Source organism: Coregonus clupeaformis, chromosome 7, assembly GCF_020615455.1.
Source record: "Coregonus clupeaformis isolate EN_2021a chromosome 7, ASM2061545v1, whole genome shotgun sequence".
Lineage (NCBI taxonomy): Eukaryota > Metazoa > Chordata > Actinopteri > Salmoniformes > Salmonidae > Coregonus > Coregonus clupeaformis.
In genome coordinates, this window is record NC_059198.1 from 2,930,618 (window position 1) to 2,955,675 (window position 25,058).

The 25,058-nt window shown below is 42.0% G+C and overlaps 2 protein-coding genes and 1 long non-coding RNA gene across 7 annotated transcripts in view; 1 reads left to right on the forward strand and 2 right to left on the reverse strand.

The window, feature by feature from the left end:
• LOC121568815 (TOM1-like protein 2) overlaps positions 1-7,783 on the reverse strand; it is a 42,803-nt gene extending 35,020 nt beyond the window's left edge. For all 3 annotated transcript variants that reach the window (XM_041879254.2, XM_041879252.2, XM_041879251.2), the window contains exon 1: positions 7,688-7,783. In XM_041879254.2, coding sequence (XP_041735188.1) covers positions 7,688-7,739 — 52 coding nt within the window. In that variant the 5' untranslated portion in view covers positions 7,740-7,783. The remainder of the gene's footprint in view (positions 1-7,687) is intronic.
• LOC123491182 lies at positions 2,292-3,526 on the reverse strand. Its single transcript, XR_006661160.1, has 2 exons — positions 2,700-3,526; positions 2,292-2,513 (listed from the first exon to the last, which is right to left on the reverse strand). It is a non-coding gene; the product is annotated as an uncharacterized LOC123491182 (long non-coding RNA).
• A 62-nt stretch (positions 7,784-7,845) lies between the features above and the next one.
• LOC121570366 (dynein regulatory complex subunit 3) lies at positions 7,846-25,054 on the forward strand. 3 transcript variants are annotated; one of them, XM_041881827.1, is made up of 13 exons: positions 7,846-7,898; positions 8,995-9,200; positions 9,677-9,793; positions 10,066-10,232; positions 11,949-12,095; positions 13,296-13,415; positions 13,566-13,678; positions 13,904-14,078; positions 15,331-15,462; positions 19,011-19,081; positions 19,367-19,490; positions 24,427-24,558; positions 24,777-25,054. In XM_041881827.1, exons 2-13 carry the CDS (start codon positions 9,041-9,043, stop codon positions 24,882-24,884), a joined length of 1,566 nt encoding a protein of 521 aa, XP_041737761.1. In that variant the 5' UTR covers positions 7,846-7,898; positions 8,995-9,040; the 3' UTR covers positions 24,885-25,054. The 3 variants fall into 3 exon arrangements, with proteins under 3 accessions (XP_041737761.1, XP_041737760.1, XP_041737759.1); XM_041881826.1 differs by lacking the exon at positions 7,846-7,898 and adding an exon at positions 8,490-8,532; XM_041881825.1 differs by lacking the exon at positions 7,846-7,898 and adding an exon at positions 8,539-8,710.
• Positions 25,055-25,058: the final 4 nt, after the last annotated feature.

A 25,058-nucleotide genomic window follows, 5' to 3' on the forward strand; every position in this document is an offset into this window, starting at 1 on the left:
CTGCTGTAGCCTACTCCCAGATAGAAAATAGGTTATGTTCGGCTATTTGTTATTCCTTAATCCACTAATGCATAGCTCTGAGATAGACATTTGAAATTGGCTCATTATATAACCCAAACGTGTATCCATGGTTACTGAACCATCCCTGTGTCTTATTGTCTTCTTTTCAACATCTCGTCAGAGGGCTTATTACCAGACAGTGCTCCAACCCATTAGGGACAAATCCATGGGCCTGCTAGCTACACTAACCCTTCCACTAATGGAGATGGGGATGGCAGGCAGAATGCTCTGTTTCCTCCAGGATGTGTCTAGCTGCTTTCCTCTATGATGGTCTCTGTCTCCTCAGCAGCTAAAGGGAAAGAGATAGAGTCACAACATCTAGGCTAACTGTACTCTGAGACAGAGTAGTTTCACTAGTATCAAACCTCAAGCCACACACACACACACTAACATTAAACACACACACCATCCAACCACCCACACCAACATAAACATGCACACACACCGCAAACATATACACACACCATCCACCCACCCTCTCTCTCTCATCCCATCCACCCCCTGCCTGTCAGGCCACTTAAGGTAATGAGAAAGGAGAATTAAGTGATTCACAATGCAAACCTCATCAGTAGGGCTGCTGCCTGTTCTGTTGCCCCCTGTCTCTGAGTGCTCTCCCATTTCCTCTGTGAGAAGTGAACCTGATCCCTTTCCCCTGTCCTGCTGCTGCTGTACTGTGGTGTTGGGTACCACTCTCACTACCAGCTCTGCATCCACACAGACAGACAGGCTATATGAACAGACAGACGGCTATATGGACAGCACAGTGAGCACTCAACCAGAGAGATAACACACTGGGGATTATTATTTAAAGCTAGTAGTTCCTAAAGAAATTAAAGATCCAGTCTGCTGCTTGCTGGGCACAGTGGGCAGTGACCTGAGCAGACCTCTCTCGGAGCTGACAACGATGATGGTAGTAGTGACTTAGCCTAGCTGGTGTGGTGGTGTTCAGCGGCGGCCATCTTGGATGACTTGGCACCAAGCTGGCCAGGGAAGCAGGGCAAGGGGCCACACCCTGGCCTGTAGGCTACACTCACAGCAATGAAAGACCCTTCTTCTGCACCTCTTCAGACCAACTTCCTTCTAGCTTGGTCCCAGATTGTGACCATGACCAATGGAGTTGGCAAGACAGCACAAACATATCTGGAACCAGGCTAACTTCCTTCCTCAAGAGTAGACCCATGACCTGTTCCCATTCGATTTCACACAGATGCATGACTAGGGCCTAATAACCTGTGGATATTATCAGCTTCAGACATCGATATCTCATCTTCGGAAATAGGCTAGGCCTAACCATGAGAAACTGGACTGAATGCATGAGAAACTGTTTGTGCAATCTGCCTGGGTGAATTCCTAGGCAGTTCTCTCAGAGACAATGCAGAGAGGACAGCTTACCCCCCACCTTGTCTTATATCTAGTTTGTTAGGCTAGGCTATACAAGATCTCAACTGAGCTGTAAGGATACAGTACTAAGACCTTTATAACATAGGACAGTTATGGTTGTAGCTAAGGCCTTGAACTGTAAGGATACAGTATCAGGGCCTAAAATTAACACCTGCCACCTGTCAAATGTGGGTAGATTTTGGCATTGGTGGGTAAGATGTCTATTTCACCAGCCACATTGGCGGGTGGTCAGGGCTCCACATGCGAGCATTTCACTCGCAGTCGCAAGTCAAGTATGATCACATTTATAGTAAAATAAATGCTCCAGTAGTTTTTTTCAAAGTTGTAAAAGTATTTCTGCCGTTTTGTTTCATAGCTGGTAAATTAATTGCACAAAATCAATGAACTACGAATCCTATATAGCATAGGTCACTAACAGGCGGACCGCGGTCCGGATCCGGACCCAGAAGCCGTCCCATACGGACCCGGACCAAAACAAAAGATTATGAATTAAAACCTGACGGGGCGCTTCTATTTTAATATGCACAGCTTTTGTAGTCTTTACGGTACTCGTTTTGTGAATGAGGAAACTCACCGACCAATTGCATGTGAGTTAAGCGATCCCACGTGATAACACTCAGCCAATGAAGTCTTTGCATTCCTGGCGGTAAACATTGGGACTCTACAGTGCAGACAGATGAGAGTTTTAGAGGCAAGTTACCAAGGAAAAGAAAGTCGGATTAAAAAGATAGCGATATATGTAGAAAACAAAGGGAGCGAAAACAGACGAATGAGACGGAGAAAGGGAACGAAACAGACGAGTGAGAAACAGACGAATGAGACGGAGAAAGGGAGAGATACAGACGAGTGTGCCGGAGAAAGCTGAGGAAAATACGAGTGAGACGGAGAAAGTTGACGAAAATATGAGTGAGACGGAGAAAGGGAGCGAAACAGACGAGTGAGGCAGAAAAAGGGTAACAGTTAGAGAAAATAAGGAACAAATGGCACTCTCCAAAAAAAGAAAAGTGGACAATGAAAACAGAGCATTTAATCCAGAATGGACAGACTCATTTCTGTTCATACTTCCCAATGGGAGCACTAAACCAGTGTGTCTCATATGTGCAGAAACCGTGGCACTTATTAAAAGTGGCAATGTGAAACGCCATTATGAGACAAAACATAAAGGTTTTGAACAAACGTACCCACTCAAATCTGAATTGAGATCACAGAAAGTAAGTAGTCTCAGAGCCCAATATGACCAGTCCACCAGGATCCTGAGCAACACATTCACTGCCCAACAACGTGCTCTTGAGTGTTCCCTCAGAGTTTCTTGGATTTTGGGTAAACACAAAAAGCCATTTACAGATGGAGGGGTTGTCAAAGAATGCATGAGTGCAGTAGCTGAAACACTACTTGAGGGAAAATAAAAAAATGAGCTTTGTGATAAAATAAAGCAAATTCCCATGTCAGCATCATCTGCCACAAAGAAAAGTGAAATATTAACTCAGGATGTGCTAACCCAGCTAGATGAAGCCATGCATAAGGCACCATGTGTAGGCTTAGCTGTGGATGAGTCCACTGACATATGTGACAATGCTCAGCTGTTAGTGTTTGCCAGGTTTTTCAACACAGCCCAGAAAACATTCTGTGAAGACATGTTAGGTGTCACTCCCCTTCAGACCAGTACAAGAGGAGAGGATATCTACCTGGCCATTAAGGAGATGTTAACAAAAAGAGGAATATAGCCAAAACAAGTGGTTTCAATAACCACAGATGGAGCCCCTTCTATGATAGGGAAAGAAAAAGGAGCTGTAGCAAGACTGAAAGGGGACAATCCTGAGCTTTTATCTTACCATTGCATCATTCATCAATCTGTCCTCTGTGCCTCCCTGTCAGATGAGCATGCTGAGGTGATGAATACAATGATGAAAATGATAAATTTTCTCAGGGCATCCTCTTCCTACCAGCATCGCATGCTTAGGGAATTCCTCAGAGAAGTTGATGCCAATGCTGATGATCTTTTGCTGCACAACAATGTGAGATGGCTCAGCAAAGGCAGGGTGCTAGAGCGCTTTTGGTCCATCAGGAGGGGAATTAGCATCTTTTTGGCAGAGCTAAGCAGTCAGAAGGCAACACAGTTTTCTCTCTTTTTAGAAAATGAGAAATGGATGGATAATGTGGCCTTTTTGGTTGACATCACGTCACATCTGAATGAACTGAATTTGAGGCTACAGGGCAAGGACAATTCAATTTGTGAACTGATGACAGCTGTTCGCTCCTTTCAGAGGAAACTTGAAGTGTTCAAGGAAGACCTGCAGGGAGACTGTGTACACTTCCCAGCAGTGCAGGAACAGGTTCAGGGACAGAGAGATTTGTCTTCTTTTGTTGATTTTATTGATAAGCTGATTGTAAACTTCAGCAACCGTTTTGACAGCTTCAGCTTTGGAGAGCAGCTCACCATGTTCATTCAGAACCCATTTCTGATCACAGATGTCAGGGGGTTCTCAAAGGAAGTCACACAGCACTTTAAATGGGTAAATGCTGGGTCTCTCCAGATGCAATTGGTTGATCTCCAAGCAGATGTGGCCCTGAAAGAGCAGTTTGTAAGAACTGACCCTTCCACTTTCTGGTTCCAAATGGTCCCTGAGACTGCTTTCCCGGGTCTGAGGAAAGTAGCCCTATACATCTTGACCATGTTTGGCTCCACATACAACTGCGAGGCAGCTTTCTCCACAATGAACATAATTAAAACTAAATATCGTTCCAGGCTCACCAATGAGCACCTTCACATGTGTATGAGAATGGCCCTGACTCCATTCAAGCCCAGGTTTAAAATTCTGGCAAGACAGGCTAAAGCTCAATTCTCTCACTGAGCAAAAACATGGTGGAGTGGGATATGAGGGGAAGAAAGTGATACTCTAAAACTGTTCAATTGTTAAGATCTGTTGAGATTTATTATTTGTAAAATTGGTTGAGACTGTTGAGTCAAGATGTGAAACAGAAAAGGGGAAATTCAAACTTTTCCTCCCTTTATATTATTTTTCTGAAGTTAAGCACTTTTTTTGAAAATGCACAATTTTCACATTTTATTTATTTTCTCTTATTTTGACATGCAGCCCTAGTTTTATTTAGTTAATTAATGAGAGCACATTGTACATATCTACAGTCATACATATATGTTCAGTAGGGCTGCCCCTCTTAGTCGATTAGTCGACTAATCGGTCGTTTTGGTCTTAGTCGACTAAGATTTCTTTAGTCGATAAGTCATTTTTATGCTTATTCATGCTTAATTACTCATTTCCAAGTAACTTATGAGAACATTTCTGGTGAACACGAGATTTAAAGTGGTGCTTTTGCAGGATTAATTTCGGAGAAACTCAGTTTTACAGATGGTTAATTAACTACATTTATATTGCGCTTTTCTAGTCTTGCACAGCTCTGTCGATTAAATCAACTAATCGATTAGTCGACAAACTCATATAAGTGTTAGTCGACTAAGAATTTCTTTAGTCGAGGACAACCCTAATGTTCAGTTCTATGTTTCGTGATAATAAATATTGTCAACAAGTTTTTGAATTGTACTGAATTAATTTGATTAGACGGTCAGTTATTGATTACATTCAGAACTACTAGGCTACTTAAATATATATACCACTAAATTGTTAGACATTATGATCTTCTGGACCTTTGCTTCAAAACATTTTCTCTAACTGGACCTTTTTTAAATTTTGTTGAATACCCCTGCTATATAGCCTATTCCACCTCGCGCTGCAACACTGCCTGGCTGGGGGCTGTGCACACGTGAAGAGCTGAGTGAAATATTCATTTTTTTAAAGTATTGTTTTACGAAGCATGCTCATCTGTTTTTTGTGTTTTGTTGGTGTACTTTTAGCAGTTTTTTTTTTTTTATTCAACTGGTAAAAAATCTGAGTGGATGATATATTTCTTAATCTACCTGCCACAGTGGCTGGTGGACCAAAAAGTGAATTTTATGCCCTGTACAGTCCTATAACATAACATAGGATAATTATGGTTGTAGCTAAGGCCTTGAGCTGTAATGATAAAGTACAAAGACCTTTATAACATAGGATATTTATATAGTTGTAGCTAAGGCCTTTATAAAACGTTTATAGCCTAACTATTCTATCCACTGAGCCCTGGTTAGCATTCTGACATGTTCCATTGTTCGTGCAATCGCCAATTCAATAGTTTTGCTGTGGATGTAGACGTGCTGTTAGATAATCAGTGACTATCAATGAAGCACACTGTCCCTGCCTGAGGGTACATAGGCCCAGTACAGCCCTACCTAGCCTCAGCCCAGTCCCATCCACTCATCACAACCACATCATATCTCAGCCCAGCCTCAGCTTCACTCTCTTTCTGGCCAGACTACACTTTATCACACAGTCTGCACCACCTGGGGTTGGCAACAGTCCATTGTATTTTTTTATTATTAACCTTTATTTAACCAGGGGAACCCATTGAGACCAGGGTCTCATTTGCAATGGTGCCCTGAGAACAACAAATTCACCTTTTGGGACCAAATAATCACATTTTAGAGTGACCTGTAGGTCCTTCCAGACCAGAAGGGCATAGTAACTGAAAGCAGTCTTCCCTAACTCAGAGGAGACCTGCGGAACCTCTAGTACCAACTAGTCTAGAGTCTTATAGTTACTAGATTTCCAATGTAGAACTGAGGTGAGGTAGTATGGGAGTTTCTGGAAAAGTGCTTTATATCTGAATAATAGCCAATGTTGGCTCCTTCTGGTAGTCAGACTCCCAACCAACTATGTAAGAGACAATGATGCTTATGGAAATTATCACCAGTGATAAAACGCAAGGCTGAGTATATAGCCACAGAACTTAGAAGTCCACACTTGTTAAACAGTCCTCAAAAGCAGCTAGCCTATAATGACGCTAGCAGAGGGTTTATAATAGACCCTCCTGACCTAGAAGTGAAAAACTATTCCTGCTTTACCACATCTAGACCAATCCCAACCGCAGGGATCACTCAGTTATTATCATTCTGTTATCTCCCAAATCACAGGCCGGGAGCAGGGCCTGGGGAAATGTCCACAGACTGAGCCAGTTACACCTGTTGCAGGGGTAAACGAACTAGGCTAACTGAGCCTTAAGATATTATGACTATGATTATAAAAGCCTTAGAGTTGTTCGTAAAGCTGGTTATTAGTACAGTAGGTAGAATATCTATGCACACTACACAGTGGACCAAGCCTATCAAATCAGGCATTCACTACGCATATGTTTTGCATGCCCTATAAGGCCTAAGTATGAACCTAGGGCACTATTTAGTGTTTATTGGCATAATCAAGGTAAGCTGTGTTTGTGTAATCGCAGAAAAGCTGGCAAACATAGCCACCTGGCCTGTGGTTTTGACAATGCAAGTCTATCTTCTCGTAATAGAAGTAAGGCCCTACGTGAACTGTGAAGCTGCAGTGTTACTGACAATGAATCATCTTTGAAGGGTGTTTTGCTAATGTGTCATCAGTATTTGTGAGAAAGCCCATTGTGATTTGTCTGCACTTTCCAGCATAGTCAAAGGTCAAATGACGTATCTTCCCGTTTATTCCCTTCCATAATCAATTTCATGACTGTACCACTGAGTGTGTGTACGAGTTTACACAATACAGACCAACTGTTCGAATGTGAATTAATTAATTCGTTTAAAAACACTAGTCAGTGTCATGTAAGGAAAACACTAATTGGCAAATGAGACAGCACATTGATGAACAATTTCAATTGAAAAACTGTTACCAGCTGTTGTATCATTGCGTTTCAAAACAAAGGAGAATCCAGTAGAAAACACCCTTGTGAAATCATTTCGCTTCATTTGGAACAAATGATTACTTTCAGGAAATGTGCTGCCCTGATTCCAGTTAGCTTAGCGAACTGTAATCCACAGTTTATCTAGCTAGTTTATCCCATCAATGATCTGGATATTCAGAATCAATTCACTCAAACAACAACAGTTTGATAGTACAGATTGTAGGGAAAGGTTTAAAGTCATTTCCCCAAACAATAATACTTTATTTTTATGCATGGGTAGCCGCGAACCGATATATTTATAACGTTCTATGTGTAGCTGGCCGATGATGCTACAGCTAGGTGGCTAGCTAGCTTAGCTCGTCACTGGTGCTTCTGAATGCCGTACAATAAGTCAACATTCAAACCTTACATTATGACTTTATAAAACCTGATTAAACAGCATCCATAGCTGGTAACTTACCAATGCACTGTCCCACAGGAGTGCTGTACGGATTGCCCAGTAAGAACTCCATCTTTATGACAACAAACAATACGAACCGAATGACAGCGGCTGGAAGAGAGGTGCATTATCTGCAAGTCCCTCCCACTGAGCAACCACATTGGAAGATAAAACTGAGATATCAATCTGTATGGCTGTGTTTATTGTCGATCAAAATTAGCAGCTATTCAGGGTATGTTCACCACCAACACTAGAGATAGCTATCTATGCACAAGATCCAAGCTTTTGCTGGATGTGATCTATTTTAACGTTACTGTTCATGTTATTTAATGTTAAAAATAAAGTATTATTGTTTGGGAAAATTACTTTAAACCTTTCCCTACAATCTGTACTATCAAACTATTGTTGATGTTTGAGTGAATTTGTAAGTCGCTCTGGATAAGAGCGTCAGCTAAAAGACGTAAATGTAAATGAATTGATTCTGAATATCATGATCATTTCTAACATACTGCAGTTGATGGGATAAACTAGCTAGATAAACTGTGGATTACATGGCATCATTCAGGAAATCCTGACCAATACGGCTCTGATCCTGACTAAAAGAGATAAACATTTATGATACCCTTGATTCTAATAATTGTAATTAAGTACATAATATTCACAAAGAACCTCATAATAATGATTTATGCTTACATTGGTTTGCATAGTGCATAGTGCATATCGCATATAGCAACTGTATCCTCTGTGAAACTGTTTAAAGCTGTTCAGCTAGCTATAAACATTTCGGTGTTGAATATAGCCTTGTCCTGCTGCCTAGTTGCTAAGCAACAGTATACATCTTTGAGCAGCAGACGTGGGTTTGAAAAGTACGAGGCTGATAACATACATTTATTTTCAAATTACTTTGTTGTTTGGTTTTCTTGTGGTCTCTCAAAACAGCAGCTTGTGAGAGAAAGCAATCTGATACCTTTTTCATTTAGCAGAAATTAGGTTACTCAGCTCTGGCTTAGTTGTGCTGCTGCTGAAGAAGTGCTAGCTGGCTAGGTACTGTAGCTACATAAACTTTTGTTTACAAGAGTTATAGCTAGCTACTGTAGCTAACGTTAGCGAGTTAACCTAGCATAAATGCATAAATGCATTAGATACAGTTTGTGTTTATTTGTTATTGCAAAACAGCCACTCAACTCTACAAATCTACCTGGCAGGATTGTGATGACACTGAGACTCCCTGTTTATCAATCAGAAGAACCTTTGTTTAAACCTACAACCACCGTCAGACAGTGGCATTGAATGCAGCATTTGATATTGACCTGCCCTTCTCTCCACAGTAACAGTACAGGGTACAGAGTCAGGGGATCCAGAGACATTAGCAGGATGAGCAGGCTATATGATACCGCGGAGCCCAGTTTGGTGGACGAGGAGCTGCTGCAGATGGCAGTGGAGGAGCAAGGCCCTCAAGACCAGGCTGGGCGGATTGCCAAGGAGGAGGGCATCCAGTATGACGAAGTCTGCCAATTGCGCCTAGACTACAGGAGTAAGACATTTGACAGATGTTGATGTTCTTCAATCATCTGCATACTTTTTGATGCAGGCATGTCATACTCCTGAGTGGCGCAGTGGTCTAAGGCACTGCATCGCAGTGCTAACTGTGCCACTAGAGATCCTGGTTCGAATCCAGGCTCTGTCGCAGCCGGCCGCGACTGGGAGACTCATGGGCGGCGCACAATTGGCCCAGCGTCGTCTAGGGTAGGGGAGGGAATGGCCGGCAGGGATGTAGCTCAGTTGATAGAGCATGGTGTTTGCAACGCCAGGGTTGTGGGTTCGATTCCCATGGGGGGCCAGTATAACAAATATATGTAATCACTAACTGTAAGTCGCTCTGGATAAGAGCGTCTGCTAAATGACTAAAATGTAAATGTAATGTCTGTTGTCCACAGAGAGAAGGGCAATAGTTGCAGTGGAAATAATTTTTATTCCTATGTCCATATTATTTGACATTTTTGTCCATAGACATCCTGAAGATTGACCACCTATGGCAGTTCACGTCTCTGACCAAGCTACAACTGGACAATAACATCATTGAGAAGATTGAAGGACTGGGGCGCCTCACTAATCTGAAGTGGCTAGGTATGAAAGGCGTCTCTCACAGACCCTGAATATGTTCCACATACAGTAAATATTAGACAGAATGTATGTGTTAAACTGTATATAGCTAGATCAAGATGACTGTATTGTTTTTCACTAAAAGACAAGCCCTTCACTGATACAAGGCAACTATGGCCTAATGATCAATATTCTCTCTCTCTCTCTCTCTCTCTCTCTCTCTCTCTCTCTCTCTCTCTCTCTCTCTCTCTCTCTCTCTCTCTCTCTCTCTCTCTCTCTCTCCTCTTCTCCTCTAGATTTGTCATTCAATAACATTGAGGGGATCGAGGGGTTGGATTCTCTGGTGAAGTTGGAAGACTTGAGTCTGTACAACAACAGAATCTCTGTCATTGAGAACATGGACACACTCCTAAACCTACACGTTCTCTCTATTGGGAACAACTTCCTGGCTCAGTTGGAAAATGTGAGTAACTCTCATACACTACATACATTTATTGTTTATGTTTCAAATTCTGAATGTAAACTCTTAAATTGTATACTGTAGTATATTAGTGCCCAAAATATACAGTACCAGTCAAAAGTTTGGACACACCTACTCATTCAAGGGTTTTTCTTTATTTTTACTATTTTCTACATTGTAGAATAATAGTGAAGATATCAAAACTATTAAATAACACATATGGAATCATGTAGTAACCAAAAAAGTGTTAAACAAATCTAAATATATTTTATATTTGAGATTCTTCAAATAGCCACCCTTTGCCTTGATGACAGCTTTGCACACTCTTGGTATTCTCTCAACAAGCTTCACCTGGAATGCTTTTCCAACAGTCTTGAAGGAGTTCCCACATATGCTGACCACTTGTTAGCTGCTTTTCCTTCACCCTGCTGTCCGACTCATCCCAAACCATCTCAATTGGGTTGAGATCGGGGGATTGTAGAGGCCAGGTCATCTGATGCAGCACTCCATCACTCTCCTTCTTGGTCAAATAGCCCTTACACAGCCTGGAGTGTATTGAGCCATTGTCCTATTGAAAAACAAATTATAGTCCCACTAAGCCCAAACCAGATGGGATGGCGTATCGCTGCAGAATGCTGTGGTAGCCATGCAGGTTAAGTGTGCCTTGAATTCTAAAGAAATCACAGACAATGTCACCTACAAAGCACCTCCACACCATAACCCCACCTCCTCCATGCTTTACGGTGGGAACTACACATGCGGAGATCATCAGTTCACACACACTGCGTCTCACAAAGACACGGCAGACACATTTCCACCGGTCTAATGTCCATTGCTCGTGTTTCTTGGCCCAAGCAGGTCTCTTCTTATTATTAGTGTCCTTTAGTAGTGGTTTCTTTGCAGCAATTCGACCATGAAGGCCTGATTCACACAGTCCCCTCTGAACAGTTGATGTTGAGATGTGTCTGTGACTTGAACTCTGTGAAGCATTTATTTGGGCTGCAATTTCTGAGGCTGGTAACTCTAATGAACTTATCCTCTGCAACAGAGGTAACTCTGGGTCTTCCATTCCTGTGGCGGTCCTCATGAGAGACAGTTTCATCATAGCACTTGATGGTTTTTGCGACTGCACTTGAAGAAACGTTCAAAGTTCTTGAAACGTTCCGTATTGACTGACCTTCATGTCTTAAAGTAATGATGGACTGTCATTTCTCTTTGCTTATTTGAGCTGTTCTTGCCATAATATGGACTTGGTGTTTTACCAAATAGGGCTATCTTCTGTATACCCCTCCCCCCCACCTTGTCACAACACAACTGATTGGCTCAAACGCATTAAGAAGGAAAGAAATTCCAAAAATTAACTTTTAAGAAGGCACACCTTCCGTTAATTGAAATGCATTTCAGGTGAAGCTGGTTGAGAGAATGCCAAGAGTGTGCGAAGCTGTCATCAAGGCAAAGGGTGGCTATTTGAAGAATCTCAATCTTTGTTGAACACTTTATTGGTTACTACATGATTCCATATGTGTTATTTCATAGTTTTGATGTCTTCACTATTATTCTACAATGTAAAAGATAGTAAAAATTAAGAAAAACCCTTGAATGAGTGGGTGTGTCCAAACTTTTGACTGGTAGTGTATGTTATTTTCATGGCATGGGCTGGTATTGTATGTTTGCTGGACACTGTAGGAATTGCAATCAACAAGATCCTCTGATTCCCAGGTGATCTACCTCCGAAAGTTCAAGAACATGCGCACTCTCAACCTAGCTGGAAACCCCATCTGCAAAGAGGACCACTACAAGATCTTTGTTGCTGCCTATCTTCCAGAGTTGGTTTACTTGGACTTCAGACTATTGGATGAACAAACAGTGAGTGACGGAATAGGGTGAAATTGCCCCTAGACACTGATCTTGGGTCAGTCTTGCAATCCCCCTACTAATGGTTAAGGTTAGGATTGGGGGAAGGGAAGCTGATCCTAGATCTGTACTTATTATTTATTTATTTAATTTTTTATTTAACCTTTATTTAACCAGGTAAGCCAGTTGAGAACAAGTTCTCATTTACAACTGCGACCTGGCCAAGATAAAGCAAAGCAGTGCGATAAAAACAACAACAACACAGAGTTACATATGGAATAAACAAAATGTACAGTCAATAACACAATAGAAAATCTATATACAGTGTGTGCAAATGTAGTAAGTTATGGAGGTAAGGCAATAAATAGGCCATAGTGCAAAATAATTACAATTTAGTATTAACACTGGAGTGATAGATGTGCAGAAGATGATGTGCAAATAGAGATACTGGGGTGCAAATGAGCAAAATAAATAACAATGTAAATAACAATATGGGGATGAGGTAGTTGGGTGGGCTAATTACAGATGGGCTGTGTACAGGTGCAGTGATCGGTAAGCTGCTCTGACAACTGATGCTTAAAGTTAGTGAGGGAGATAAGTGTCTCCAGCTTCAGAGATTGTTGCAGTTTGTTCCAGTCATTTGCAGCAGAGAACTGGAAGGAATGGCGGCCAAAGGAGGTGTTGACTTTGGGAATTAAAGCATTAGAAACACATCCCTGGCGCTAGAGCGACAAGTACAGGAGAACCAATGGGATGGCAAGGTTATATATATATATATATATATATATATATGTGCTTGTATCCACACCAACATATCATAAGTCTTACAAAACACAAGTCTTACAAAATAAGAGATTTATGCCTAGGCTCAGGGACATTCCTGTCCTGATGAATTAAAGCATTTATGTAAACGAGAGCATTACAAAATGGTTAGTCATGGATTACAAACGTTTCCCCTGGGAATCAGCCAACTGAATAAGCGCCACACTAAAAGCGGTCTAAAACTGCTGAACTGCCATACCTTTACACATCCCATCCATATTGTAACCACAGATTTAAAGAAAACACTTCCAAAGGTCTATTTTATAAATGATTATTCAAGCGCTGCACTGGATATACCATTAGCTTGTATGAATACATGAATACCTTGCTTTTTTCATACTCTACCAACCATTCGGGCGAGCATTGAACATTAAGTATCTCCTTATGTAGCGAGAGCAGGCGTTTGGGAAATACCAGTATGCCATTGAGGAGATGCGCCACAATGAGGCCCAAGAGAGAAGGACGATGGACGCTAGGCAAGAGCAAGAGGACGAGCTCCAGTTGCACAGGGTAACATACGAAAAACATACATTCAGAGCAAAGTATACATTCTACATCCATGTGTGCGTTGAGCTTGAAATCATTGGACAATTCTGCCATCTACTGTTGTGTGTGTATGTTTGTGTGTGTGTTTGTGTAAGTGTGCTTCCCTACCTACAGGATGCCTTTGTGGAGCTCTTGAATGGCCCATATCTGTTTGACAGCATGTACGCAGATGATGCAGAGGCAGCCAAGCTGGCCTACCTCCCCGGAGTGTCTGTACTACTAGAGACATATCCTTCTCCATACTCTGTTCCCTCAGTGTCAGTCTATTTGGAGCATGCCTTCTCCCTTCCACAATTGGCTCTTGATTTATTGGATGGCTAAATGCAGAGGCAGGTGAAATAATAATATAATTATATATCTTGTTGTAAGATAGTGATTTAACGGAGAGAAAAAACTGGGGGGAAAATATTATACTATTGCATCGAAGGCTCCTTCCTTGACTCTGTTCCTACATACAAGAGCCAGCTGGTGGCGCTGTGTGTGCAGGTGTTTGAGATTGGCTTGACACAGCGCGGCCGGAGGGAAGACGAGGTCAAGTCGTTCTTTGACTGTTCCAGAGAAGCCGTGGACTACAACCAGCAGAGAGCAGCACAGATCACTGCAGACTTCGAGAAAGCCAGGAGACAGGTGAGTCATGGGACTGTAGCTTTTACGGTCACGCAAAGAAGGGATGCCGCTAATGTCAGATGTCAAAACGTACATATCCGAGTCGCGTCGGGGGCATTTTAGCTAACCCTAACGCTTTTCCTAACCTTAACCTAATTCTCCTAACCTGCTACGTTAATTATCCTAACCTTCTGCGTAAGTTCTCCTAACCTGCTACGAAAAGTCACTTCTGATATTAGCGGCATCCCATCTAGTCAAAACCGGCTTTCACTTGCACTGACAGTGAAATGGTCACGTTTGAGAGCTTCAATTCAGCGCAGACTGACAGATCTACAAATCTTAATGAGTAGACCAATTGGCAAGTTTAATTGGAAACTGTTTGATTTTCCCCCAATTAATTACAGCTCTTCCCTGCCCATGTAACCTTTTTAATTATCTAAAAGATAATTAAAAAATCCTAAATTAGCACTCCTACTCTGAGATGCTTTATTAATAATAATAATATATTTTATTTATTTAGCGCTTTTCATTATACAGATAATCTTAAAGATGCTAAAAAACTAAACAAAAACAAAAGTACATGTAGTTCTTGGGCTGGACAATGGTCTTCAACAGAGGCTAAATATGAATATGGCCCATGGAATTCAACTGACTCCTATCTGCCCCATCTCTATGGAGGGATATACTGTAAGTGTCAAAATACATTTAATATGAATTATTTTGGAACAAATATTACATATTTAATGTATTTGCACTGAATATCTTCTTGGCCACACATAGATAATGTCACAGCCATGTTATTTAGAAAGTTGGGCCATTGAGGTTTCTGCATTATGATGCATTTGCATGACACTACAACATTCTATGGCAGCCATGTTAGTGCTCCATTAACATTACATGGGGAATATAATATCTAGAATGAGCATTGGGATGCATTTACATAAAACGTTAAAATTATATGGCAGCCATGTTAGCACCCCATTAATATTACATGGGGAATATTTAAATAATGCTATGTAACTGAATGTCTATAATAAGAACAATATTAAAAATTCAAAAAGTTGGCCCAACTCTCTAAATATATGGCTCTGGATAATGGTATAACAAACTGCTATAATAAAAACACGATAGCAACAGTTTAACAAAAAAGGTGCTATTTTTATCGTATCAAATCCACTGTACATAAATCTTACAAAAAATCATACAAATAACAAAAACATCATGGAAATCATACATAAATGTTGTGTATCTCCACGTTGCCACACACACACAGGTGATGTTTGAGATGCAGCAGGCCACAGACACACGTCTCCTGGAGGCCCAGCTGAACCACTGCAGCGAGGAGATCAAGCAGCTCTGTGACAGCCTCATGACCCAGGAGCTACAGCTGGTTGACCAGCTGGAGGTGTGTGTGTGTGTGTGTGTGTGTGTGTGTGTGTGTGTGTGTGTGTGTGTGTGTGTGTGTGTGTGTGTGTGTGTGTGTCTGTCTGTCTGTCTGTTTAAGATCTAAATTATTGCCTTTAAATCTGAACTGAGTCACTTCCAAGAGGTTAGGAGTATAGGTTTTCACGGATCCACCTGTACCCATACCAGATACCTGATCTGGGATCCGAGCGGGTCCGGATCCAGAATTCTAATTAATGTCACGGGTCTGGGTCGGATCTCATATGATTGTCACGAGTCTCAGGTCTGTGTCATTTTAACTGACTTGTCCGGAAGGACCCGTACAGAGCCAAACTGCTGCAGTAGAGAGAGAGAAAAATTGTATAATTTATGCTGCTGCTTTTCAAGGGTGGTGCGTGTAGCTTGTTGTTGTTGTTGACCAGTCATACAGTGGGGAAAAAAAGTATTTAGTCAGCCACCAATTGTGCAAGTTCTCCTACTTAAAAAGATGAGAGAGGCCTGTAATTTTCATCATAGGTACACGTCAACTATGACAGACAAATTGAGAAAAAAAATGCAGAAAATCACATTGTAGGATTTTTTATGAATTTATTTGCAAATTATGGTGGAAAATAAGTATTTGGTCACCTACAAACAAGCAAGATTTCTGGCTCTCACAGACCTGTAACTTCTTCTTTAAGAGGCTCCTCTGTCCTCCACTCGTTACCTGTATTAATGGCACCTGTTTGCACTTGTTATCAGTATAAAAGACACCTGTCCACAACCTCAAACAGTCACACTCCAAACTCCACTATGGCCAAGACTAAAGAGCTGTCAAAGGACACCAGAAACAAAATTGTAGACCTGCACCAGGCTGGGAAGACTGAATCTGCAATAGGTAAGCAGCTTGGTTTGAAAAAATAAACTGTTGGAGCAATTATTAGGAAATGGAAGACATACAAGACCACTGATAATCTCCCTCGATCTGGGGCTCCACACAAGATCTCACCCCGTGGGGTCAAAATGATCACAAGAACGGTGAGCAAAAATCCCAGAACCACACGGGGGGACCTAGTGAATGACCGGCAGAGAGCTGGGACCAAAGTAACAAAGCCTACCATCAGTAACACACTACGCCGCCAGGGACTCAAATCCTGCAGTGCCAGACGTGTCCCCCTGCTTAAGCCAGTACATGTCCAGGCCCGTCTGAAGTTTGCTAGAGTGCATTTGGATGATCCAGAAGAGGATTGGGAGAATGTCATATGGTCAGATGAAACCAAAATATAACTTTTTGGTAAAAACTCAACTTGTCGTGTTTGGAGGACAAAGAATGCTGAGTTGCATCCAAAGAACACCATACCTACTGTGAAGCATGGGGGTGGAAACATCGTGCTTTGGGGCTGTTTTTCTGCAAAGGGACCAGGACGACTGATCCGTGTAAAGGAAAGAATGAATGGGGCCATGTATCGTGAGATTTTGAGTGAAAACCTCCTTCCATCAGCAAGGGCATTGAAGATTAAACGTGGCTGGGTCTTTCAGCATGACAATGATCCCAAACACACCACCCGGGCAACGAAGGAGTGGCTTCGTAAGAAGCATTTCAAGGTCCTGGAGTGGCCTAGCCAGTCTCCAGATCTCAACCCCATAGAAAATCTTTGGAGGGAGTTGAAAGTCCGTGTTGCCCAGCGACAGCCCCAAAACATCACTGCTCTAGAGGAGATCTCCATGGAGGAATGGGCCAAAATACCAGCAACAGTGTGTGAAAACCTTGTGAAGACTTACAGAAAACGTTTGACCTGTGTCATTTCCAACAAAGGGTATATAACAAAGTATTGAGAAGCTTTTGTTATTGACCAAATACTTATTTTCCACCATAATTTGCAAATAAATTCATTAAAAATCCTACAATGTGATTTTCTGGGGAAAAAAATCTCATTTTGTCTGTCATAGTTGACGTGTACCTATGATGAAAATTACAGGCCTCTCTCATCTTTTTAAGTGGGAGAACTTGCACAATTGGTGGCTGACTAAATACTTTTTTTCCCCACTGTAAGTCATCAAAGCGGCAATAGGCTACAGTCATATAGCATCTGTGTGTGGCAAAAGTTAGGAGATATCTAATCGATGGAATTAAAATGACGGAATTAAAAGTTAAAGGAGAAGCATAGGCTACAATGACCAAGAGCCAACAGGTAGATTGCTACTTAATATTCTGAATGGAGTTGTTGTTACGGTGAGAAAGCGCATGCACTGCTTCCTCAATTAACGTAAGATAGCTTAATTAGCTAGCTTCTCCCGGTTCGATGCAGTCAAGACAGGTACTACGTAATCATATTGGATGATAAATAACCTAGCTATTAGCAGCTATTAGTCTACTATAGTGCATGTCGGCTAGTTGGTTGGTTGCTGTCTCTCATCCCTGTGTCACTCCCTCACAGTACGGACCCTCCACCGCCTGCTAGAGCGGCACCTTTCTCTCCCTCCTCTCACGCTTTATCTGCTCCGGTTAATAAAGTCGCTTAAAAAATGACTTTTCTGCTGCTTCCCTCACTCTGTGTCGATCGGACCGGGTCTAGATCTGAACCAGGTCTATACGGAACGGGTCTAGTTCTCCTCAGGTCCGTTCGGAATGGGTCTCTGTATTTAAAAAATAAATGTATGCATATCGGGTCTGGGTGGGAAAGCCCCAGGTTCATTTCGGAACAGGTCCAACCTTTTTGGGCCCGTGAAGACCTGTAGTTAGGAGTCATCATAAAGCAGTACCTGGTAACCTAGGTGACCTCTAGGTGACCTCCCTGAGGCCAAGTGCCAATGGCTGTAAATTCAGCCATCTGGAGTTTCAAATGATAGAGACATCTAATATAGAGCTCACTCTGACCCAAGTGGTCTCGATAACCTTGATTAATGTTGTGACCAGGGGCCCAGAACACTTGGAGAACGAACAGATAAGCAAGAGTATTTATGTGTGCCTGCCTGCCCTTGAGGAGGTTAGAAGATTGCTACAAACGTCTTAGAGGAATGTGTCTGTCTCCCCATATGCATATGTCTGTTTATTGTTTGTCTATTAAACCTTTAAATATAAATGTAGAAGTCGTTCTCCTTATGGGTACAGCATTTTCCACACCTTGAGCAAATACATTTTTCCCGACTGTGTGTGTGTGTGTGTGTGTGTGTGTGTGTGTGTGTGTGTGTGTGTGTGTGTGTGTGTGTGTGTGTGTGTGTGTGTGTGTGTGTGTGTGTGTGTGTGTGTGTGTGTGTGTGTGTGTGTGTGTGTGCGGCTGAAGTATATTATAGTACACGTGCAAGAGTTCATATGGAAACTATCTCATTCATAGAGGAATGTTTGAAGTGGTTAATTAATTCAAGTGTATAGAATTTTTAGGCACAACAAACCTATATGATAGCTTGTATAGTCTGTGTGCTGTCAGACACTAGGTCCAGCTGCAAAGGACAGTAGAGTAAATACAGGCATTAGATTAATTTATTTTTTATTTTCTGTTTGATATCAAAACACACATTTCGATTTGAGATATGTTATTCATAATAACTATTCTCCTTTTTTTTCCATAGGATATAATCAAAGATTTTGAGAGGAACATTTCAGACATGGTTGCCGGACTCATTGAAGTTGTTCAAGGAATATATCCTTTACTACCTCATGTATTTCAATATAACTGCAAGTTGCATGTGTATTATAATGGTGTTACAGTGCACTGATGCAGTTATTAAAATCAGGGGTCTGTATGTATCAAGCATCTCAGAGTAAGAGTGCTGATTTGCTGATTTAGGATCAGTTTAGCCTTTTAGATCGTAATTAATAAGATTACATGGACAGGGAGGACCTGATCCTAGATCAGCACGCCTACTCTGAGACGCTTGATATACAGTATACAGCCCCAGACAAAGTGTCCTTGACACAGACCCACATTCGCCCAGTGCCGAGACTTAGAGAACCACCACCACGAGAAGCTACTGGAAATCGCCATGGCAACCCTGGAGCGAGTGGCCAAGAATGAGCTGGAGGAGGATATGCCTGATGATGTCCGAATGGTCAGTGTCAGAGTCAGAAAGTCCCTGTACCTACAGCAAATCCTATAGGCCCTGGTCAAAATTAGTATACTAAATAGGGAATAGGGTGCTATTTGAGACGCAGCCTAAATAGTGTTTCCCTACCCCTCTCTCAACCCTGTCGCTTATCTCCACAAAAATTGACAAAAATTGTCAGACTCCTGCAACCCAAGTCATAGACTCTTCTCTCTGCTACCTCATGGCAAACAGTACCGGATCTGGGATCAAAAGGCCTAGTCACTTTACCCCTACCTACACTATATATACAAAAGTATGTGGACACCCCTTCAAATTAGTGGATTCGGCTATTTCAGCCACACCCATAGCAGACAGGTTTATAAAATCGAGCACACAGCCATGCGATCTCCATAGACAAACATTGGCAGTAGAATGGCCTTACTGAAAAGCTCAGTGACTTTCAACGTGGCACCGTCATAGGAAGCCACCTTTCCAACAAGTCAGTTTGTCAAATTTCTGCCCTGCTAGAGTTTTTCATGGTTCGGGCTTAGTTCCAGTGAAGGGAAATCTTAACGCTACAGAATACAATGACATTCTAGAGGATTCTGTGCTTCCAACTTTGTGGCAACAGTTTGGGGAAGGCCCTTTCCTGTTTCAGCATGACAATGCCCCCGTGCACAAAATGGTTTGTTGAGCTCGGTGTGGAAAAACTTGACTGGCCTGCACAGAGCCCTGACCTCAACCCCATCGAACACCTTTGGGATGAATTGGAACCCTGACTGCGAGCCAGGCCCAATCGCCCAAAATCAGTGCCCAACCTCACTAATGCTATTGTGGCAGGATGGAAGCAAGTACCCACAGCAGTGTTTCAACATCTAGTGGAAAGCCTTCCCAGAAGAGTGGAGGCTGTTATAGCAGCACAGGGGGACCAACTCCATATTAATGCCCAGGATTTTGGAATGAGATGTTTGACGAGCAGGTGTCCACATATCTTTGTCATGTAGTGTGTATGTACACTGCATTCGGAAAGTATTCAGACCCCTTGACTTTTCCACATTTTGTTACGTTACAGCCTTATTCTAAAATTGATTAAATATATTTTTTGCCTCATCAATCTACACACAATACCCCATAATGACAAAGCGAACAAAGCGGTTTTTAGAATTATTTGCAGATTCATACAAAATAAAAAAAACAGAAATACCTTATTTAAATAAGTATTCAGACCCTTTGCTATGAGCCTCGAAATTGAGCTCAGGTGCATCCTGTTTCCATTGATCATCCTTGAGATGTTTCTACAACTTGATTGGAGTCCACCTGTGGTAAATTCAATTGATTGGATATGATTTGGAAAGGCACACACCTGTCTATTTAAAGTCCCACAGTTGACAGTGCATGTCAGAGCAAAGACCAAGCCATGAGGTCGAAGGAATTGTCTGTAGAGGTCCAAGACAGGATTGTGACGAGGCACAGATCTGGGGGAAACAGATTGAAGGTCCCCAAGAACACAGTGGCCTCCATCATTCTTAAATGGAAGAAGTTTGGAACCACCAAGACTCTTCCTAGAGCTGGCCGCCCGGCCAAACTGAGCAATCGGGGGAGAAAGGCCTTGGTCAGGGAGGTGACCAAGAACCCGATGGTCACTCTGACAGAGCTCCAGAGTTCCTATGCGGAGATGGGAAAACCTTCCAGAAGGACAACCATTTCTGCAGCACTAAACCAATCAGGCCTTTATGGTAGAGTGGTCAGACGGAAGCCACTCCTCAGTAAAAGGCACATGACAACCGCTTGTAGTTTGCCAAAAGGCACCTAAAGGACTCTCAGACCATGAGAAACAAGATTCCCTGGTTTGATGAAACCAAGATTGAACTCTTTGGCCTGAATGCCAAGCGTCACGTCTGGAGGAAACCTGGCACCATCCCTACGGTGAAGCATGGTGGTGACAGCATCATGCTGTGGGGATGTTTTTCAGTGGCAGGGACTGGGAGACTAGTCAGGATCAAGGGAAAGATGAATGGAGCAAAGTACAGAGAGATCCTTGATAAATACCTGCTCCAGAGCGCTCAGGACCTCAGTCTGGGGCAAAGGTTCACCTTCCAACAGGACAATGACCCTAAGCACACAGCCAAGACAACGCTGGAGTGGCTTCAGGAAAAGTCTCTGAATGTCCTTGAGTGGCCCACCCAGAGCCCGTACTTGAACCCGATCGAACATCTCTGGAGAGACCTGAAATAGCTGTGCAGTGACGCTCCCCATCCAACCTGACAGAGCTTGAGAGGATCTACAGAGAAGAATGGGAGAAACTCCCAAAATACAGGTGTGCCAAGCTTGTAGCGTCATACCCAAGAAGACTCGATGCTGTAATCGCTGCCAAAGGTGCTTCAACAAAGTACTGAGTAAAGGGTCATGTAAATGTAATATTTCAAAAAATTCTAAAAACCTGTTTTTGCTTTGTCATTACGGGGTATTGTGTGTAGATTGATGAGGGGGGAAAAAACAATGTAATCCATTTTAGAATAAGGCTGTAATGTAACAAAATATGGAAAAAGTCAAGGTGTCTGAATACTTTCCGAATGCACTACCAGTCAAAAGTTTGGACACACCTACTCATTCAAGGGTTTTTCTTTATTTTTACTATTTTCTACATTGTAGAATAATAGTGAAGACATCAAAACTATGAAATAACACATATGGAATCATGTAGTAACCAAAAAAGTGTTACAAAAATCAAAATATATTTTATATTTGAGATTCTTCGACTAGCCACCCTTTGCCTTGATGACAGCTTTGCACACTCTTGGCATTCTCTCAACCAGCTTCACCTGGAATGCTTTTCCAACAGTCTTGAAGAAGTTCCCACATATGCTGAGCACTTGTTGGCTGCTTTTCCTTCAGTCTGCGGTCTGACTCCTCCCAAACCATCTCAATTGGGTTGAGGTCGGGGGATTGTGGAGGCCAGGTCATCTGATGCAGCACTCCATCACTCTCCTTCTTGGTAAAATAGCCCTTACACAGCCTGGAGGTCTGTTGGGTCATTGTCCTGTTGAAAAACAAATGATAGTCCCACTAAGCCCAAACCAGATGGGATAGCGTATCGCTGCAGAATGCTGTGGTAGCCATGCTGGTTAAGTGTGCCTTTAATTCTAAATAAATCACAGACAGTGTCACCAGCAAAGCACCCCCACACCGTAACACCTTCTCCTCCATGCTTTACGGTGGGAAATACACATACGGAGATCATCCGTTCACCTGCTCTGCGTCTCACAAAGACACGGCGGTTAGAACCCAAAATCTCAAATTTGGACTCATTTCCACCGGTATAATGTCCATTGCTCGTGTTTCTTGGCCCAAGCAAGTCTCTTCTTCTTATTGGTGTCCTTTAGTAGTGGTTTCTGTGCTGCAATTCAACCATGAAGACCTGATTCACACTGTCTCCTCTGAACAGTTGATGTTGAGATGTGTCTGTTACTTGAACTCTGTGAAGCATTTATTTGGGCTGCAATTTCTGAGGCTGGTAACTCTAATGAACTTATCCTCTGCAGCAGAGGTAACTCTGGGTCTTCCATTCCTGTGGCGGTCCTCATGAGAGCCAGTTTCATCATAGCGCTTGATGGTTTTTGCGACTGCACTTGAAGAAACTTTCAAAGTTCTTGAAATGTTCCGTATTGACTGACCTTCATGTCTTAAAGTAATGATGGACTGTTGTTTCTCTTTGCTTATTTGAGCTGTTCTTGCCATAATATGAACTTAGTCTTTTACCAAATAGGGCTATCTTCTGTATACCCCACTACCTTGTCACAACACAACTGATTGGCTCAAACGCATTAAGAAGGAAAGAAATTCCACTAATTAACTTTTCAGAAGGCACACTTGTTAATTGAAATGCATTCCAGGTGACTACCTCATGAAGCTGGTTGAGAGAATGTCAAGAGTGTGCAAAGCTGTCATCAAGGCAAAGGGTGGCTATTTGAAGAATCTCAAATATAAAATATATTTTGATTTGTTTAACACTTTTTTGTTACTACATGATTCCATATGTGTTATTTCACTATTATTCTACAATGTAAAAAATAGTAAAAATGAAGAAAAACCCTTGAATGAGTAGGTGTGTCCAGACTTTTGACTGGTAGTGTATCTACCTCAATGACCTCGTACCCCTACACATCCACACGGTACTTGTACCTATGTATATAGCCAAGCTATAATTGCTCATTGTGTATTTATTCCTCATGTTACAATTATTTTTCCATTATTATTATACAAATTATATTTATTGTATTCTGCATTGTTGGGAACCATTTCGCTGTTGTTTACGAAGCATGTGACAATTACAATTTGATTTGATTTGATATTGTATGTGTACATGCTCGTCCATATTGCACTCAGACACACTGCACACTGTCCAACTGTATTCTGTTCTTACTGCCTCACATCTCTGACAACATTGCCACTGTCACTGCTATTGAAACTACAGATCTGCTATCTTAATTTGATCAGTCTGTTGTCACAGAGAATATTCCTGCCCAGCAGGAAATGCAAATTGTAGTGTATTCAAGGTTTAAAAAGGCTTCTAAAGTTTGCAATTTCCACATTAACATGTCATACTTGATTTGCCCTAACGAAAAATATGTTAACCACTACAGAAAATGTCCATTAATTATAATCCACATAAAAATTCATATTTCCTGTTGCTACAGGATTATTTTCCTGCTGTGAGAAATTAAGATCCGTAGCACCTCAGCAGCACTTTCCCCCGTGGCACTCAGCAGTATCTTGATCCAACTGGCACCTAGGTGAAGTTTCCCCTAGGTACAGATTTCAGATCAGTTTTCCTACCCCCAATCCTAACCTTAAACATTATGTTGAGAATGCAAAACTGACCCAAGATCAGTGTCTAGGGGCAACTTCACCCTGCATCAGCCCTCTGTGTTACACAGTGTCTGTTTGTCCCCCCATGCAGCTGTTTGTAGACAAGGACACAGTGATCAATGCAGTCAGCACCTCCCACGACACCCACCTGCTGAAGATCGACAACCGTGAGGACGAACTGGTGACGCGCAGCAACAGCTGGATGAGCGCTCTGCTGAAATCGGTAGGCAGGGGAATGCATGGAAATATGATGACATAGATTGTATTTCTATGGGGAATACATGGAAATAGGATGACATAGATTGTATTTCTATGGGGAAGGCAAGGCATTGCCACAAACACTCAGTATGACAGTTTCCAGTTTTCCACCATGAAGAATGTTCTAACCTTGGGGTGTTTTAATTTGTTGTTGTTTTGTATCTTATTCGCCTGTCAATGCAGGTACAAGATGAAGAGGTGAAGCGGAATCGCAAGCGCATCTCAGAGATTCACAACTACATTGACTACGTGAGGGATCAGCTAGATGAGATGCAACATGAGCACCATTGATTAAGAAGAGAGGAGGGGAAAGGAAATATAGCAGAATAAACAGTCCCAACACAGATTCACAAGCCTCAGGCATACAGCAAATGCCCTTCTTTTCATACTTACTTATTTTCATGAACCTGTGTTATAAGAAAATTGAATTGTGTCAAAATAAAGTCCATTATTTTAATGAATCCT